General features: G+C 39.4%; 1 protein-coding gene across 3 annotated transcripts in view; it reads left to right on the plus strand.

Annotated features, from left to right (window-relative positions):
* Window positions 1–475: 475 nt before the first annotated feature.
* The window catches only part of ptdss2 (phosphatidylserine synthase 2), a 37,525-nt gene continuing 17,541 nt past the window's right edge, over window positions 476–20,459 (plus strand). Inside the window, exons 1-5 of one of the 3 annotated variants that reach the window (XM_074633961.1) lie at window positions 476–494; window positions 4,501–4,878; window positions 10,657–10,758; window positions 15,606–15,688; window positions 19,779–19,846. In XM_074633961.1, the coding sequence (XP_074490062.1) occupies window positions 4,643–4,878; window positions 10,657–10,758; window positions 15,606–15,688; window positions 19,779–19,846 (489 nt within the window). In that variant the 5' untranslated portion in view covers window positions 476–494; window positions 4,501–4,642. Of the gene's footprint in view, window positions 495–2,453; window positions 2,645–4,386; window positions 4,879–10,656; window positions 10,759–15,605; window positions 15,689–19,778; window positions 19,847–20,459 lie in introns of those variants that run through there. The other 2 variants (XM_074633962.1, XM_074633960.1) reach the window with 2 other exon arrangements.

Consider the following 20,459-nt stretch of genomic DNA (forward strand, 5'->3'; position numbering starts at 1 on the left):
TGGTTGAAAAAGCACTTGAATCCTATAATATAAATTACTTTAATGTAACCACCATGCTGTTTGATTAACGATCAATCATAGGTCATGATTGAATGTCATTTCCAACCGTCCGACATAAATGTAGTTGAGTTAAAAAGTGCAATAATTTCCTCTGAGATACAGTTGAGTAAAAGTATAAAGTCCTCATTCAGAAGAGCTTTTTTTCCTTTTTACCTCAGGCCTCCCTAACCCTGAAATTACATAAAAGCGAGATAAAGGTGGTTTTGCCATGTGGGGTCAGCTGAGGGATTTTCCAAGCTGAAAAATGAAGTCTCAAGGAGAATCTTCTGAATGTATCTTTGACAAGCCAAACTTGGTGGTGGAGTCTAAGCAAAGGTTAAAAATTGCCCAACAGTGACTGCTTGGAAAGCTCTTAAAAGCTTCTCTCGTAGTTGTTGAAGAACAGAAAGCGGCTGCTCCATCTGTGGGCAAATCAGGCTGTTGAAGACGGCTGGGTGAGTTTACACCACACTGGCTGACAGAGAGGAGATCTTATGCATCTTGCATTAAAAGTAGCCACGAGTTTTGAATCTCTAGATTTCTTAAGTGAATGTGACTACAATGCTATATGGTGCTATAAACATGAAGTATCAAGAAAGACAAAAAACGTTGTAAAGGTTTTAATAATATGTAACTTTATGGATAGTCAATCACTCATTTCATGCTTTATATGATAGATCATTCGGGTTCCCATGTTGTGAAAAATTTCTTTTTGCAATTTGCTTTTAGCTCTTTAATTAATCCAGCAGCAGGCTACAATGTACAACTTGAATGTTATCTTCTGGAAAAATGTGATAATTGAAATTAATCTTTTATCTTTGTTATTATTATTGTTAGTTTTTTTATTTATTTTTTTACTAATGATAACTATTACATTTGTTTTAATTAGTTTGTAATAATAAAATGTAATAATAGATAATACAATTTGCTAAAGCAATTATTGTTCTTCTTTTTTTTAAAATGTTTTTTTTTTATTATTATGTGCTATTTTTATTTATTTATTTTGTATTAAAGTATTTGTTCATTTCTTTATTCATCACGGCTAATGACGACTGAGGTGTAGGCTAGGAAAAAAAAAATGCTTTTTGCAATGCATTTGCTTTAAGCTCTTTAATTAATCCAGCAGCAGACTGCAATGTACAACTATCTTCTGGAAAAATGTGATAATCAAAAGCTGCAGCCAGTTAGCTCATCATAATCTTTTATCATTATTTTGTGTGATAATGATAACTATTCAATTTATCTGCTTATTTTTTTTAATTAGTTTGTAATAATAAAATTTAATAATATATTTTACAATTTGCTGAAGAAATTATTGTTCTAATTTTTTTCTTTTTAAATGTTTTTTATTATTATGTGCTATTTTTGTATTTATTTTTGTATTACAGTATTTGCTCATTTCTTGCAACAGTGAACGGAAGTGACGACATAACAAATTACACAAACATGTTGACACGCTTTTTTGAGAACATAATTTAGCAGTTTTAACCCATTCAACGGCTCCACTGTGGTGAAGTAACCTGTAATGTAGCCTAAACTCACTGTTACTAAGTGATTTCAAAGCTTTAACATTAACTCATCAACTGTTACAAAACAAAGCGTCTAAATGGATGATCCTCAGCTAAACCCGCCAGATAGGTCAGACCGTCAAACACAACAACATCACAGGAAACACACTTCCGAGTTACAGATTGAGATTTCAAAATAAAAAAACATTTCCATTAAAAAACTTCCATAAAAAGTTTTTAGAAATAGCACTATGCATCGCCAGGAAGTGTATAGCAATTTTATTTTATAAAAACCCAATTTTGGTGACCTCTGGTACATTCTAATGGCACTATTCCATCATATACACTGATCTTAATTAGTGTGTATTTTAATGAGTTTGCCTGTCTGATTGTAAACATGTAGTGAATTATTGTAAAGGAGAATCAGGCTTCTAGTGTGTTATAGCCCATAGTCTGTAATAGATATTAATATTTAAAACCAGGCCTATTCCTGACTGATCAGAACTTTTCTAATTTAGAGTCATAGACCTTATTTATTATTATTAACTTCACTGTGGTTTATCAAGACATGCCACACCGATGGTTAATGTCTAAATGCACTCTTATTCAATGAAATAAACACGGTTACTTTAATGGTCCCAGGTCTTATTTAGCCCGTGTATTGATTTTAAATTAAATTATTGATAAAATAAACCTATGGCAAAAAGAACTCTGAAATAACAAAACATGTGAATCACTTGACTCAAGACTAGCCTACTCCTTTTGAGTATGGTTCTCTTTCAGTTTGTATATATATAATAAAATAAATAAATAAAATGTTCTAAAAACACATTTCCATGTCAGACTATAGGAGCGTCTTTTATTTTGAAGAGAGCAGACCGGATGCGGTGTCATTGCTGCTGTTAGCATGAAGTTAGCATGAATAAACCCTCCATGTGATGTGATGAGAGTCTGGAGAGCAGCAGAGACAGTCTACAGCGGGTTTAAATGTCTCCAGGCGGGCTGTGACACAGTTTAACTCTGAATTATTGTTCTTTTCCTACAAAACAAACCGGATTTAAAGCGCTCTGCTCTGATGTAGCAGCTTAAATCAACTGGTAAGTTCATGTTAGCTTAAACTCAACGTCACGGAATAGCTAAACGTAAAGACAGTTTATAACACATAACTCGACTTTAATGGTGGTATTATTGGTTAATTGTTAACAAGCTTCTCCGTCAACTTCGCCTTTATTAACAAGGTCAACTAGTCACACTAACTAGCCTGCTACATGTTAGCCAAGGACTATAAAAGGAGGATGGGTTGTGGGATATGACGCATGCGCAGTGTGATGTTTTATGACCTGGATGGGGGTTATAATTTAAAGGTCCCATATAATGCTTATTTGTATTTTGTGTTTCTATTAGAACATGTTTACATGCAGTAATATAAAAAAAACCCGTTATTTTCCTCATCCTGTCTGCCTGAATATACCTGTATTTACCCTCTGTCTGAAACGCTCCGTTTTAGTGCATTTCAACAGAATTGCAACAGAATTGCGTTGCCTGGCAACAGTTTGGGTCCATGTGTACTTCTTGTCAGCTGATGTTATTTACATTCACTGCAACAGGTACTAAACTGGGACACATTTAGAATGTTTACGTTTAAAACCGTGTAATGGTCTACATATTGTATATTTGTGACATCACAAATGGACATAAATCCTAACGGCTTGTTTCAAACGAACAATTTCTGAATACGGGCTGTGTGTATTTCTGTGTGTATATTGAACGTTTTGATACTTTCACAGTATTTATGTAGAACTTAAACCTGCTTTATAATATAAAAGACATGAAAATCTCACTTTTTACAATGTGGGACCTTTATTTGTAGAGCACATTTCAGCAACAGGGCATTTCAAAGTGCTTTACATAAACATTTAAGAACATTGCGACAAAGTGCAAAAGAACATTAAGACATAATTAAAACAGTTATAAAAACATTAAAGATTAGAAAATAAAAACAAGCTAAAAATAAGAGCTATAGGATAGAAGCTAAAATAGAGTATAACACAGAAGAGTAAAAGCTCTAGTGCAGTATAAGATCATTATCTGGTTTAATAAAAGGCAGCAGCAAACAGGAAAGGTGGCCTGTTTTGTTTGTTATTATTTTGTATCTGTTTATTTATTTTTATGTTCGAAATAAAGTCTTTCATTCATTCATAACTGCGTTGTGATTGGCTCAATTTTGGCGAGTGCACACCAGAAATGTTTATATATGTAACTATGAATATGTATGTTTGTTTCTTTATTTTCCCATTATATTGTTTTTTATTTAATTATTTATGTTTCAGTGTATTCTGATGTACGTGATTTGAATTTCCTTGGAAAGCACTTTATGCTTGAAAAGTGCTCTACAAATAAAATTATTATTCTACTGCGCATGTGTAAAACCCTCCTGCAGATATGACGCGTGATCTAGCCTCCTTTTATAATCCTTGATGTTAGCTAACCTACTTAGCCAGCATGTTTTCTACTGTGATTTGTTTAATTAGACACCTGAAAGCCTATAGATGAATTCACTGTTAGGTCTATGACAGAAAGTAAATAATAATATGGAAAACAAATCAACAAGTCCTGCATGCATTGCATTGGTTGCACTTTATTTAAATGCATGTCACATAAATTAAGAGAAATAAATAAATGTGCACATTAAGAATAGACATTTTGCAACACAAGAAAGAAACGAGATGAACCATTGTTGACACATGACATGTTTATTTTGTGCAGAAATGCGTTGATAAGAGTAAAGTAGGCGGTGTCAAGAGGAGAAGAAGAAGTCTCTGACTACATATGTGCTGTGCTGTGCTGTGCTGTGCGACCAGGAGTCAAACAAACCGCAGGACGTGATTTTCAGGTTCTTCTCTTCCTCTAGTATATGTCTTATTAACGTTCATTTCCTCTCTGACCACCTCAGGATGCTGACAGTCACTTGGGTGGGGCTGACTCGGATGACAGTACAGAGGAGTGGAGCTCAGGAGGAATAAAACCAGCACAGGATCAGCTGCAAAGCACTGAGAGCTGAGGCTGGTTGGCTGGTTGGCTGGTGGGTGAAAGCCATGATGACAAAGCCCGAGTCGAAGAAAAGCACCGTGGCAGCAGCAATCAACGCTACCGGCAAGTGCGCAACATCCGCCGCCTCCGAGCAGGTGAAAAACGGCTCTATGGAGCCGGCTTGTCCGGAGCAGAGCTCGCATACCAGAGCTAATGTGATGAAGCAGTCTTCCAGGGAGAGCATGCATAGGAGACACACGGAGTGTGAAGTCTATGACGACGGGACCAACACCTTTTTCTGGTGAGTTCTTTCTGTCAATGTCAACTATACTGAATGTAAATGTCATGCATGCTGCTGCAGCATCTGAGGTGATGCTGTTGTATTTATCAGTGACGAGACTTCACATTCACAGTTCCTTCCTGCAGATAGATGCACACAACAAGGTTAGTTACATAGCTGTCAAGGTGAGCTGAAAGACAGGCTAAAGTGACCTCCTTTAATCACATGTGACCTTGTTTCAAATCTTTAAAATGTAGTGATTAAATAGTGTGTCTTGAGTCAAGCTGAAATGTGTTTGTTTTTTTTAGAATATTTTATTTTCAACATTTTTTTTAGTTAACCAAATATACAAAACACAAACTCACACAAACATTGCCCCAAATTCCCTCCCTATCCCACCCACATACAAACTGAAAAATAACCATATACTCAAAAGGAGTATAGACTAGTTAACGATCAATTGAATTAAAAAGGATATAGAAAAAACAAATTAAATAAACAAATAAAGAAATCATAAATAACAAGATGCAGTGTTCTGACTTATTCAGATGACTAATGATGTATCAAGTCTTGACAATTTTGCTATATCAAATCCGATATAGGTGTTGGTAAGGAGTCCATTTAGGTTAAATAGGGTTGCCAAATCTTCAGAAAGGTGTTGTATTCATTTCTCAGGGTATATGTAGATGAATGTGTTTTGATAAAATTATTCAAATGATAGAAAGGAACACTTACATTGCACATCCGAGCGCATGGAGCTAGTTGTTGACAAGCCAATATCTCCACAGCCTGCACCTTCAGCAGAAAGAGATCCACCACGACACATCTAAAGTCGAGATGGATACTCTCTGTCTATGCGGTAAACTGGAGGAGTGAGCTCTGTATGCACCAAGTGACATAAATGCACACACCCAGGTGTTTCCATGTGTGGGCATTGTGGGCCAGTCTGGAAAAGTGACATTCTGTTCTGCAGCCTTTTTCAATATATAGCTGCTGCCATGGCCATTCAACCTGTCGCTCCAGGGATATTAAAGCCTGAGTAAGTGTATGTCCATATCATCTTCGCTTTGTGTGTAAAGCAAGGGGTCAGCAAGAAACTGCTAAGCTCTCCGATATCTTTGACAGCGCAGGAGATGGTCGTCCCTGAGAGAAACCTTAATGAGAATTTCTCATTACCGTGTTACAGCCTTGACATCCAGGGTTCCTGTTAGTCTAATAGTGGAGACATTAACAGGACTAAGATGCTATGATACTTTTGTCTATTAAAGTTTTTATAGTAGACCAACATCCTGCAGTTTTGTAGAGTGTTTTTTAATATATGGCCACCCCATTTATATCAATTATGGGTAGACTAAACTCTGCTTAGTTTATGCAGTATAATTCAACAGACTGAACTACAACACTTCTATAAAGATGCTTCAAAAACATACTGAACCTTATGGCTCTCATGGTTTAATGCAGGGTTGTTGGACTGCATTTGATGTAGCTTGGTGTACCTGATTAAACTTGGAACTGAGTGTATCGCCAAATAACAAGATGCAATATGTAGATTGGTCACAAAATGACCAGCTCTGGAATTTGGCCTCGTAGCGGTTGGTCGGCACTCCCAGTCTGTTATAATCGAGAACTGATAATGATGAAGAATGTAGCTGTTTGCCTTGTGGTCTAATCGCAAACCCGTGGCCATCGTGAATCATACGATATCCTGGATATCTATGGGCTAATATTGCATGTATGTAAAAGGGGAAAATTATGTTTCATTGAAAACGTGTAGCATCTTAGTCCTTTCTTCCTGTTATAAGTCATTCAAATTGTACATTCAGCTGTCAGAAATGCACTTATCCCAACCACTACCTCATAGTTAACCATGATGGACAATTTTTTAAGAGCTGACTGTGAAAAACTGTGAATAAAGTGGGTGTTAAGTAAGTCAACCACACACCGACATTGAAATATAGTGGAAGTGGCTGTGAGAAAGTTGGTTGCTTGTGTTGGATTTTTGATCATGGAGTCGGTACAGAAGCACGTTGGCTGTGCTGTGGGAGTCTCCCAAGTGTGAAGCTGCCTTCACATGATAAGAGTTTTGCTCTTCACTCACTGCGAGGTTGGGCACAGAGACTTGCAGAGGCTGCAGGTAAAATATCTCCCCAAAAAAGAGAACGCCACCCACTGTTTCTCGGCAACAACAACAGTTGCAGCAGTTCTCGTTGGGGGTCAGTGGCAACAAGGTCAAAGTTGAAATGATTTGAACTTTGATCGCAGCGCTCGTTGGCGATTTTGAACGGTGCGCCACGCCAAAGGTATCGCCTAGTCAGGCGGCACCGCTCTCCCCATAGGAAAACAATGGCACAGCCAGCGCAGAACAATTTTACCACTCATCATGAGTAGACGACTTTAGAGATACACCAACGAGCTGTTTGTTGATATTGTCCGCTTCCTCTGGTTAAGGAGGGTTACCATGGGGCATGCAACCTGCCTTATGAGATTGGAGCTGAGAGGGAAGTGTCTCTTTTTCTAAGAAAAGAGGAATAGCTTGGATAGAGCCTTATATAGAAGTCAGCCTGATGAAACAAAATGTTGTGCTGGCACACCACTTTTGATTTTTCCATAAATAGCACTGCTGCCCACACATTTCAGTTCTAAGAGGTTTCTGAGAATGCTTTGTGCATATTTTCTACTGACAGTGTCTTGGAAAAAGATTTATTAAATGTATTTTAAGAGAAGAACTCTTACATTAGGGTAGCAACACCACTGGAAAGAACATTGAGCTCATAACAGGATTTAATGTGAAGTGTCACAAGGCCAGTGAACCTGTGGTTTTATAACAAATTGAGAACCAGAGGCTGCTGTGGTCAAATATTTGAAACTGACAATCAAGCATATTGTATTAAATAAAGTCACTTTTTTTAGCTCAGTAAAGTCACAAACTGTTTGTCAAGCCTGTTCCAACCCTGCGGGACAACATTAGGCTATTTCTGCATATGATTAGTCATTGGACTGTCTTCACCATAGCTTGTTTTATCTGGATGTTCAACTTCAATCTTAGTGGTAATTTTTTGCCCTAAGCTTAGCTTCCCTCTCAGTTGCACCAGCTTGGTATTTCCGCTGCGTCTTTTCACTCCCGGTGGTGTTGTGTGGTTGTTAGGCAAGAGAGGAGCCAGGCCCTCCCCTGTGTCTCCTGCCAAACAGGTTGGATAAGGAGGTGGAACAGGGAGAAAATGCTAATGACACCTGGCGTGCCGACAACGTGACTCATACTCTGAGCCACAGGGCTGACAGAGGAGGTATGACGGATGACAGCAGTGAGCTCAATACAAAATAAGAGCTTTTTAAACCAATGCTTTATTACAATATTAAACTCCCTTAAATAATAAGACTGGCGGTTTATCTTTTTGTTACCAAGTCCCCTGTCTGTTACAGTCTGATACAGCCAATGCCTCTGTGCCACTGACCTCGATTGCTGTCCTAAAAGTATTAAAAACTCATAAAAGAGCCACACTGTTGCACCGGGTGACATCTTCCTTAATGACAGACACTAAACATGGACTGTGGAGTGTATTTATTCTGATTGTTGATCTCTGGAGAGTAGTTGTGTCAGTCAAATGTCACTAAGCATGCTCGGGGACATAGTTTCATGTTTATATATTGCTTAGTTTGCTAGTGTGATGAGCCACTGGGGGTAAGAACAAATGCAAACAAGCTGAGAAATATACAGCACATACCATCAGGTTTAAAAGCTGTCAAGGCTTACTTGTTAGCAAACAAATGTTGTTTACTGTTCATTGTCAGTTGCTGAGACACAGGCCTCCAAATGCCGTTGTGTTTCTGGTCAGCTGACGAATGCAAGTCCAATATTCACAATCCTATTAGCTCTGTTTTGGTGTCTTAACCAGAGCCTGACCAAGATAGCAACATCACTGATATTGTCGGTTGATTTTAGCTGATCACAGATATACTGTATCTGTATTGGTGTATATGTCGGTTGAAAAGTACAAGACATTGCAAGACGTTTTAGGTAATTTGGACACCATTGTCATCATTGCAGTTTGTCCACAAGAGAGCACTGACAAGTTTAGTTTGCAACTGTAAAATGTCATAGTTCATAACATTGTCACACCTGAAAAAAAAATCATATTTAAGTAAGAATTATAAAAGAAATGTGTTTGTTATATGTTAGAAAACCACACAGCCATCTAAGATTTTTATAGAATAGAAATGGTACGCCAGTTCCTACATTGGTATTTCTGCATATTGTGATATAACTTTTTCTGTTATTTGGTACTCGACAGGTGCTGTATAGTGGATCAAAAAGTTCAGAAACTGTTAATAGGATTTGTGCACCCGCAACTTGTCACTGAAATTTCAAGCAAAATTGCTTTATAATTGCCTTTCCCTAAAGCGGCACCGCTCGCAGTACTCATTAGTGCACGACACGTTGTCATATCATTAGGTTAACTGACACCGCTGGGCTGCTGTTTATTTTATTTCACAGTGAGCTTCGCAGGTCACTCGCTCACAATGCTGTCAGTGTTTTAACGGAGCTCCATGGAGCGTTTTCAACAGCTGGGGGTACCCTGAGCAAACAAACACGGACCAGGCAATAGGTCAAGCGTTTAAAAGTGCTTCGATTGGCCCCGATCCCGACCCCGTGGATTGCCTTGGGGATAACAATGAATATTGTCTGATTCCAATGGCCGTCTGATAAATCTGGTCATCCCAAGTAGGGGCTGGGCATTATGATGATATATTTATTTTTTCTCTATAATGTCATTATTCATTTTGCACTCAAGTTCTTAAAATGAAAAAATACTCCTTACTGTTCATGTGTCAAGTATTTAATTCACACAGGAGTATACAAAAATGGCCCTAATCCCAAGTATAGGTATTAAACCTTGAACCTTGCCATTGCTCCCACCATACACTCTCCCTATAAATTATCTTACAATTAAGGATGTCACAATACCAGAAATGTAGTAGTTGATACCAATACCTCATGACATCCCTACTTGCAACTATGTCCTTGTCAGCTTGCCAAAGATCATTCGATTAACTCTTTTCCCCCTTTTCTAATTGAGAATTCTTGGGGTAATCCATTGCATACTATACGTTCTTGTGACTCATATCAGTGAGTGGACAAATAAAACTTTGACCCTTGAGTTGAGATAAATCCCACCAATAGCATGGATGTATATCTAACCCACTGTGGCGTTTAACTGTCGTACGACAAAGGCCAAGGTTTGCTCCCTGCCGTCGGGTGATACTGGAGATGTGAGCCTATTGCCAACATCATGGCCTTCAAACTCCAGTTCAGCTTGTCCACCACAGTATACAAATGTTAGATACACCCTGCTGAGGTTTTCACAGTGCACAGTCAGGCAGGTCACCAGAAAATTGATACAAAAAGCTATTTTTGACTTCTGTTCCTCCATTTAAGGGAAAGAAAATATTGATCTGATTCATAAAATCCATACCTCATTGTGTATTTCATTGCACACCCTTTTTATGACTATTTTCAGCTGAAGTAACCCAGTTTCTCAACAGTGTTTCAACCCATCTGTTTTATCTCCTCTCCAGTCCCTTCATCATCTTTACTTCTGATTATTAGAGACAAAGCTTTTTCAGTCACACGCGCAGGATGTCTAAAAGCTTTAAGACACGTTTTTTAGCTTAAATTACAGTGCATCAATATTGCTAACATTCTCCTTTGGTGACCTCAGATATTTCCCCCTCTCCTCCAGTTATTGAATTTTCCTCTTTACCAATGTCATTAATATCCCTTCTCTCCCTCTTTCTCTGCAGGCGAGCCCATACTGTGACAGTGCTGTTCATTCTGACCTGTGCTCTAGTCTACGTCACGCTGTTGGAAGAGACCCCCCAGGACACGACCTACAACACTAAGAGGTCAGTAGGCCGCGCTCGTCACTTCCTCCGTGTCCTCGAAGCCAAAAAACCCTGCAGGAACCAGCAGGCTGCCCAAAGAACATCCACTTAATCCACTGAGGCTTTTTGGTTGGACTGAATAATCATTTTGGCAGCAGTTTATCTTGAGAGAAAACTTGTTTTTATTAGTAATCAGCATCACTAATAATTTCAAGGTTTATTCAAATTTTGGCTTTTGAATGTTGAGTCATGCTGGGTTTAAATGTGTATTCCTTTCTCTTATAACCAGACATTGACCACCACTTTGTGTAGTGTTTCAATTTCAAGTAGTTTGCCTTAATTTGTGTGAAATTTTAGTGTGTGTGTTTGTCAATCTTTTGTGGATCATGTCATATTGACATTCAAATCGTGATGACTAGGTCACATAAGAAAACCAGCCAATAGGCATCACAATTTCAATCTCACCTTTAACGCCATTTGGCATGAAGCCACAGCATCATGGGCGAAGTGCAGATTTCACCGATTCACATTGAATCACTTCCTTCTTTTTCAGTAGCGTTCACCTCGAACCCAGCTGGCCCTCTTTCAAGGCCACGTGTAGCCTTCTCCCAGAAAAATCAAACCCCGATGACCATGAAAAGGAAGAGCATGAATGTCCGGTCACTGTTTACTGATTTAAGATTTGGAGATTGGATTTTATGTGTTATTCTTTCAACACAGAGAAAATATGCAACCCAGTAAATTACATAAAGTGAACCATAGAGACTTGGATAAATGCAAAATGACTGAGATGTGATTCAGTTTCCCCTATTAGCGCCTGATCGTACCAAAAAGTGGCATATTGGACTTCTGGTGGTCCTGGAAGTTTGGTGGCGAACTGTACTACTGACTAGATTACACTTCCTGAAAACAGTGTGAGGAAAAAATAGGCAGCACACAAGAAGGCAAAAACATAAAAAAATCAGCTTATGTTTTTATCATTTGGGAAGATTTGATGTCAATAGGCTTGACAAATGTCTCCACAACGTGTGGGTCATGCAGTGGCTGCTGTTGGTTATTGCTAGTTTTGTTTGTGGCAAAATGGAAATGAAGAGGAAAGCTCTACTGCTGTTGCTTCTAATTCTGCAGAGCATTTTGAACATACTGGGTCTCTCTATTCCCGCAACTCTCAAGTTGGTTTGCAGTTGGTTCAACACTCAAATTTGTGTGTCAAAGTTAACCAAAGTTGAGCTCTCATGCGATGAAATTTGTGGAAATTTTACACAAACATTTTTAGGCATAAATTTTAGAACTGACCTGGATTGGCTCACTTGGGTTGGTCAGGAGTTAACATCGGATTCATGCTTAGTCTGATGACAACCATCTGAGCTTCTCTCTGTTCTACCAACTCATGACTTGGCTCTGGTTAGAGTTTGGAGGCTTGCTTGATTACGGGAAAAGGCCCGCTTTGTTTAATGGCTCATGTGAACTGAAAGAGGGGAAAAACAGTTTCCTATGATAATGAAGGGTATTCATTTTTAGGTGCAGTGTGTGTAGGATCTGGCGGTATCTAGCGGTGAGGTTGCAGATTGCAACCAACCTAAAATTGTGTGGGGGCGACACGGAAACGTGAATGGCCCTATCTAGAATTAGTTGTAAGAGTAGACCTATTTGGAGTATAGCAGAGTCAGTGCTTAGTGTGTATGTGGGAAGCGAGTGGTGAAGAAAGACGGCAAAGGTGTTGGCGAACAAGTGAGTAGAAGACATTTAGTTTAGCTCTGAGACTGAGAATATCAAGTGACTGTCCGGAGTGAGTAACGTTATCGACTCCGGCCCAAGCAGGAAAAGTTAACAGTGTTTGGTTTGTCCGTTCTGGGCTACTGTAGAAACATGTTGGCCGGCTCCGTTAGGAGGACCGGCTCCTTATGTAGATAATAACGGCTCATTCTAAGGTAACAAAAACGCAACGATTCTTATTTTCAGGTGATTATTCTGCCAATAGATATCCCAAAATGTTACACACTGTTCCTTTTTAAGTTTAATTTGCTTTTTAGCAATAGTGGCTGTGTGTGTGGGAGTTTAATTAGAATAGTACGAGGCAGCCAAGTACAAGCAAGCTGCATAAATGATGTGTGTGTGGTTGTGACAGAGAGATGGAGTGATTGTAGGTTGTGCTTGTGTCAAGCATTATTCAATTCTATTCAAACTTTATTTCAGACACACAGGAGGGTCCATAGCAATAAAAGAAAAGAGAAACAAAAACATACAAGCTAAGACCACAGCAATTCATCATTCAATTCATATGTATAGGTTATCTCGCCACTGTTTTCTGAGCCTGGATGAGTACCGAGTGCAGCTTTAGCTCGGGCTGGTTAAAGCCTCTATGATAATGTTCTCTGACTCATCCAAGCGACAAATAAAATTATACATCAAATGTCTTAAAAGTGCCCCACATGTAGGAATAACAGAGGACACAAACAGTTGACTGGCACTACTATGCCCGAAGCAACAACCTCATTTCATCATTGTAAGCCACTATGAGTCTTCGCATACTACTTTTCTTGTGGCTAAACCAAAGATGAGCTGTATACAAAGGCGTGCAGACAGCTCTAAATAACGAACATTTATTTATTATTTATTGATAAATAAATAAATATTATTTATTTATTGTGTAATTTGTTGAAAAATCTCACAAAACACCAGTTTTACAGTGTTATTTTGTGTACAATTTATTTCAGAAATTGGCAAGTTTTTGAGAAATAATAGCCTACCAATTTATTTATGTAACAGGCAGCATTTACATTTTTTGTACAACTTGAACTTGTTATTCTTGAGGTCAATGAGAATTAATAAATACTAAAAACCTTATAGAATTTGTGCAAGTTTAGCATGAATACAAGTTACCTTTTGCCTTTGTGTATTTACATTATTGCAATCAGTTGATATCACTTTTTAAAATATAAGAACTCCATAATCTTTACTCTGATTTCATGCCATAATTTGCCACACCGCCTTTATTAGCGCACAGCGGACTGGAGTACATCCTGAAATTAGCACCCCATTTACTGAATCAAGAATCGATTTTGAATCAGGAATGGCTTTAAATCGAGAATTGATTTTTGAATCGAATCGTGACCCCAAGAATTGAAATTGTATTGAATAATGAGATACAGAACGAGTCACACCCTTACTTATGGATGCACTCATCCTCTCCTCCTCTGTCATTTGGGCTAATCGGTCGTTCTCACTATAGTTAACACACATGTTCCCTCACTTTGACACATAATTGTAATCACTAAAACTAATTTTCCCACCTACACACACACTCGCACTGTCGGTTACTTAATCACATACACTCGTGCTCCCACCCTCGTTGGCAAGCTCAAGTGGAAATCTCATTGTGTGTCCAGTTAATGAGCCTCCCCTGTTCATTAGTAAGTTCAGAGCAGCGTCCTCGCCTGGTCTCCTTGTTTTCAGAAAACTCAACACGGCAGCGATTTAAGACAACACAACCTGACAGCAGCAGGTTCGGATCGGCCTCATCTCTTAGCAAACATAGAAGGGTATTGTGATAGGGAGTAATTGTCCATGGTCAGCTGCTGAGACAGGTCACCAAATCAAATTATGCCCCATTACATTCCTCTTCCTGTTCTTTGTAACCAGGTTTAGGCCACTGACCTCACAGATTTTGGAATTGTTTTCAGTCCACAGAAAAAAATGCCGTATTATTTGTTTATATCTACGAATCTGGGTTGTAGGACGAGGAGGTAGACAAGCCGCCATTGCCAACTGATTTGTAAACCTGCATATAACATTGTAATGTATTTCACATTTCAAAGGAACAGTGTGTAAAAATTTGGGGGATCTATTGGCAGAAATGGAAATGGAAATGGATATTAATAAGTGTGTTTTCTTTAGTGTAAAATCACCTGAAAATAACAATTGTTGAGTTTTCGTTACCTCAAAATGAGCCGTTTATATCTACACAGGGAGCGGGTCCTCTCCACGGAGTCCGCCGTGTTGCACCACCAGGTTTCTACAGTAGCCCAGAACGGCTTGGGCCGGAGTCAATATCATTACTCGCTCCCACCGCCGCCGCTGCTCTCTCTTGCTTCACTACTCACTTCTCATGCACACACACACTCTAAGCACTGGCTCTGCTCCAACTGACCTACGCTACTCTTACATCAACTGGCTCTAGATAGGACCATTCGCGTTTTCACGGCGGCCACCGTAGTTCTTATATGTATATATATATTGGCACACGGGAGAGGCTTCAGTTGGTTGCAGAAAGTAAAAGTCACAAGCCTCTGCTCCATGAAATCTATTTCATTTCCCTAAATCTCTATTATTATTATTAAATCCTCATGTCTTGCTAATAAAGGACCGACCAGTGACGGCCACAAGAGCAACCGATCTGCCTACACAGGACCGATGGTGATCTGCTTCCCCGCATATCTCTCACTAGCTCAGTACTACGTTTCCTGACACTTTTACAGTATCGTGTTTTTCCAAGTTTCCAAGTTTAATGATTCAAATCTTGAGCTAGCACATAATTCCTGCGGGGCTTAATTAGCTACTCCAGTACACAGCACTTTACATCCAAACCGCGGAGGCTGGACAGAAGTGGTACCTTTTTTTTCAATGTTACTTTTCCCCCAAATTCAGTGTCACACATTCACACAGACTACCTTCTTCTGTCGGAGAAGGTGACTGTCGACCGTGATTAAATTAAGCATCTCAGCTTTCACTGTCCGTGTGAATATGTTCAGTTTCACTCTGCCACTGCAGTAATGGCAGACGCACCTGAGAGCGCAACACAAAAGTCAAAATCTATAGTATATCATAAATTTAAATAGATTTTTCTGTTTCTAATTGTGGTCTTGTAGGGGGATTGTGGCAAGCATCCTGGTGTTCCTCTGTTTTGGAGTGACGCAAGCCAAAGATGGACCCTTCACCCGACCGCATCCAGGTAAGAACGGCTCAATCTAAACCGGCTTTTCCCAGTTTAATGCCATCTTCTTCATTCCATGTATGTCAGTCAAACAACGCTGTCTTTTCCAGTTTTTAAAACCTACAGAATATGAGCATACATCTTGTACAATGCAGGTTTAATAAAAAAAATAAAAATGAGTAGGTCAAGCTTTTGCAGAGCTGTTTTATTCTACTCTGAAACATATCCAGAATTAGTTTTCCCTGTTAGAGTATAACTTTCAGATAAGTGAAAAGGTTAAAATGAATCTATGAACAGCCTCCTAAGCATTAAAAATCAATTGTTATTGGAAATGTATCTGCCATTACAGTAATTGACAGGACCTTTACACTGTTCACATAGCATGCTGCTATCAGGAGAAGCCGCGGTGTTGAGTCTGACTTTTTGATGGTGCATTATTTGTTTCTCCGTTCCTTTCCTGTGTAAAGAGGTAAGAGTACCTGAGAGCTGTTACTGCCACTAATTCAATCAATAGCAAACATTTGAGAATCTCATGTTGGCCTCTAATATAGAATAAAGATCCTCTGAGTGCTGAGAATCAATACACACAATGGCTGGCTATATGTAATTGTCAAAATAAAGGAGACATCTGGGTAAATGAAAGGAGGTGGGGTGTTTTTTCCTGGCATGGATTATATCCAAGTATATCCCTTAGAGAACAAATTAAACACGCTGGGTGAACATCTTCATTACATGTTGTTGAAGTCTCTCTGGCTTATAGCAGTAATATCTAAAGGACTGTAGTGCTCAGTAGGGATGTGAAGGTGAGGACATTTTCTCACCGGTTAATAAAGTTGTGACAACACCGGTGTTACCGATTACACCAGTTATTTTAAAAGAAAATATGACAGTCAATATGAGTAGCGTGGTTACTTTGATCTTTACCATCCAGTGGCGGTGTGTCTGCCCTCTCTGGTAGAGGTTTTGATGCGGAGCTGCAGGGGTCTACCTGGCGCCGCAGCGCCACGCACACCGCCTGTGAACGCTCCGTCCTCCTCGCTGCAATTACCTCATTAACGTTACGGTTCTCTTATAGCATTAGATTTAAATCTGAAATATTGCCAAATTGGTGCATTTGCGTTTCGCTTCGACACCAAATCCTCCACCATCTCTCGGTCTGTCAAGTCTCTCTCGTCCAGTGTGTGTGAAATATGACACCTGCTACTCTGAGCTCACACTCCGTATGCAGCAGATGCATTCACTTTCAGTTTGTAGCGTCCGTCATCCGACTATCTATTGATAACATGCCGCTGACACGCCAAAATGAACTATTACATTTTGGTTCTATTTCTGTAAAAAAACAACGGTGGGGGCCGTGGGTACGTAATCGACCACCGTGCAACGCTGGTAACACTGACTACCGTGACAAGCCTAGTGCTCAGTCAATAGATTACACATGAAAATGATGCTGTACTCTTTAACGGGGCATTCTCAGCCCAGCTAAACACATAAACCTCTCCCACAGATCAGTGAGCTGCTGTTTAAATGCAGAAAAAAGACATCAAACAACATTGTCTTATTTCTGCTTACACAGCTGCCAGACCACTACAATTTATTCATGCCACACTATTGAGGCAAATTTACATTTATTAATTGCAATAACACCAACACCAACCATTAAAGATAGTTGGCTTTATATGGCATTATACCATGACCACAGTGAATTCTCAATTGTGATTGGCTGGCAGGTGGTGTGTTTGAGGTACAGCTGCAAAGGAAAGGAGAAAGGAAAAGTGACCACATGTTAAACCGCGTTGTCCTGAATGCAGCAGAAGCACCGTGGCATTTGGATTTCTCTGTTAATAGTTGATATGAGTCTGCATCATTAGTGCTTTGGAGTTTAAGCTTACTGTTGCTTTCTACTTGCTTCTGATGAGTGCATCAGCTGTGTTTTTTTTAATCTGCTACATACTATAAAGGGATGCTTCTTTTTATAGAAGTGGCAGTTCGTAAAAGTAGTTTCCTATTTAGGTTTTTAACCAGGTCAGTCATGCAAAAGACTCATCTCGTCTCTCACACAACATGTTTCCCACTAACTCCAGAGGGAAAGGAAGGAAGGAAGGAAGGAAGGAAGACAGACAACAGGGTGTGGAGGTCAGATAGAGACGCACACTGAACGTTGTCGGTTGTTAGAGGTGTGGAGTAGCCGGGCAAGAATTTGGGCTGCCGTTGTTGCATAACTTGCCCCCTCATTTTGTGGATTGAAAGACAAGGGTGGGTTTGTTTCTGTGTGTGTATTATTGAGTCATACTCTCTGACCTGTTGAGCCAGCCAAGTATGTTCAGTTGTTGTTCACCTTGTTGCACTTCTGTTGAAACTCCAACACGTTTGTATCCTGGGAAAAAACCCAGAGGGACTTAAACATTTACAACCTGCAACTCCAGGTGGATCACCGGCTGGGAGTGTCACAGCAAAGGGAGATTATACACATAGATTCACAAGGAATGACTGTAACAGTGACGGTTGACTTTAATCCTTTTGTGGGTCATTTACTACAAGGTACTGCTACGATAGCATTAGGCTTTTACCGCACCCACTAATAGTCCTTCCACATGAGTTTTAAAAAAGAAAAATGTACTGATGAAACTGAACTTTAATGGAAGCCAGATTATCTGTTGCAATCCTTCTGACTGTAGTACTCAATCGTTGAATTTCACTGTATCCCTGGTAATAGAAATACACACTATACTGAAAATGATTAAATCACCACATGTTAGAATCATGATTTGATTTGGCACTAACCCGCACACCCACAAAGACTGAGCGCAACGCGTCATACTCCGGCCACCAGATGGGGAAAACAATTGGCCCCACAATATGCAACCAAGGGCTGAAATGCTAACAGAATACCTGTAGCTAGCTAAAATCATTAGATTTCAGCATGTCAAAAGATTATTTTAGCACCCTATGTCTACCAGGGGTGCAGCTGATAAGTAAAACGATGATGGACGGTGATTAAGATGAAGTTAGCTGTTAACAACCTATGTTAGCTATATGTTAGCAAGCTACTGTAGTTAGCTAAAGCACTTGCAAACATAATACTGCATAGCTTTCTGATTTATCCACATTCCACTATAACGCAAGTTGCCTACTGTCAAAAAGCTTAACTTACATAAATATAGTAGTTAGCCTAAAACTGTCATTTGGACAAAATGCTTGCTGCACACGTATTCATACCGAATGTCAGGATCCCCGCTGATGCCTCACTTTTGTCTTCTTAAAGCCTCAGTTTTCCGGTTCGTCAGCTTATGTTGATGGTGCATCCCACCACGCAACAGCTTTTAGGCATTTTTCTGTTGTTTGCTAGCAAACAGAATTGACAAGGAGGCACCTTCACGCAATACAAAGTCAATAGACTACACTGGGGGACTTAATTGCACTAATGTCTCTATAGCAGCTCATCTTGTCCAGTCATGTGTTTTGAGTAAATTACATTACCCGTTTATTCATTGTATGTTGGTCTGGATATTAAGAGCCTCAGTGAAAAGACTACATGTCAAAATCAGGGCAGGAACATAGAAGTTACGATGACATAACCTAGCAATACAATTAGGATTGTCAACGAACAAGGTCTGTACTCAACGGTACTCAACACAGAATGAAGCATCACTCAGATTCTATTCAGACTGTAAAACATGTAGCTACATAATCTTTAATTTGCACCTTTTAAACAACAGAGAAACTAAAACTGAAGTCATATTAATTCCCAGATAATCTGATTTACCGGATGTAGACTGTGGGTATAAGTCTGCCATTGCGTCTCTATCTATTTTGCAAGGCACCGTTGCTACATCCTGTGCTTAGCGCTTGCCAAGACAATTGTGATTGTTTTCAAAATATACAAACAAGCCAGAGCGTTTTTTATTCCCCTATACCAGAATGATGAATGTGTGAAGCCAGACCTTTCTTTAGCTCTGACACAGCGCTGTGGAGATAGGTCTGGCTATGCAAGACTAATTCCCAGGTGTCATCCAACATGTTTTATTTTAATTTTTTTGGAAGTAACTTGTTTCAACTCTAACCATCTCTCTCTCTGTGTCTTTTCTCTCTGTCTTTTCTCTCTCTGTAGCATACTGGAGGTTCTGGCTTTGTGTCACTGTCGTCTACGAGCTGTTCCTCATCTTCATCCTGTTCCAGGTTGGTGTGCTGATGATACTGATGTCTTGATGGGCTGAAACACTCACATTAAAACATTCATTGCTGTAGGGAAAACTACATAGCAATCACACACATAAAGTATATCAATTGCAGCACATGCTCGTCTTTCTCGGGTGTTTTTACTGGACCATTTTGGAGACACCGTCTCTGCCCCAGAACATGGCAGAAGAACTCCTCTGACGTTCACATTGACCTTTTAGTTTATGGACTTGTGTCCACAATGTAGCTACATCCTGAAAAAAACATGTGGTGCAGTACATACAGGCATCTTAAAACCAGGACTTACTACTGGATTTGTTTCAGAGTTCGTTGCCAATCTCTGCTACTTTTTTTCTGCTGCGATCGTCATTCCTCCCACATCTGGAAGCCTCTTTGCACTCACCCAGTTTAATTAAAATGTCACTGAGCCAGACCCTTTAAAAAAGCAATACTTTACAGCTGGCAAACTGTATCTTAATCGGGCCTGGACACTGTTCAAAAAAAAGGTTTAAATACTATCTACTTTCTTTACTCATGCAAGGAAAATTTAAATTGTAGCTTGGTGAAATCCTTCATTAAAAACTGTAATGTTGTATCACAAAGATGTGCAATT

This window comes from Sebastes fasciatus, chromosome 4 (assembly GCF_043250625.1).
Source record: "Sebastes fasciatus isolate fSebFas1 chromosome 4, fSebFas1.pri, whole genome shotgun sequence".
Taxonomy (NCBI): Eukaryota; Metazoa; Chordata; class Actinopteri; order Perciformes; family Sebastidae; genus Sebastes; species Sebastes fasciatus.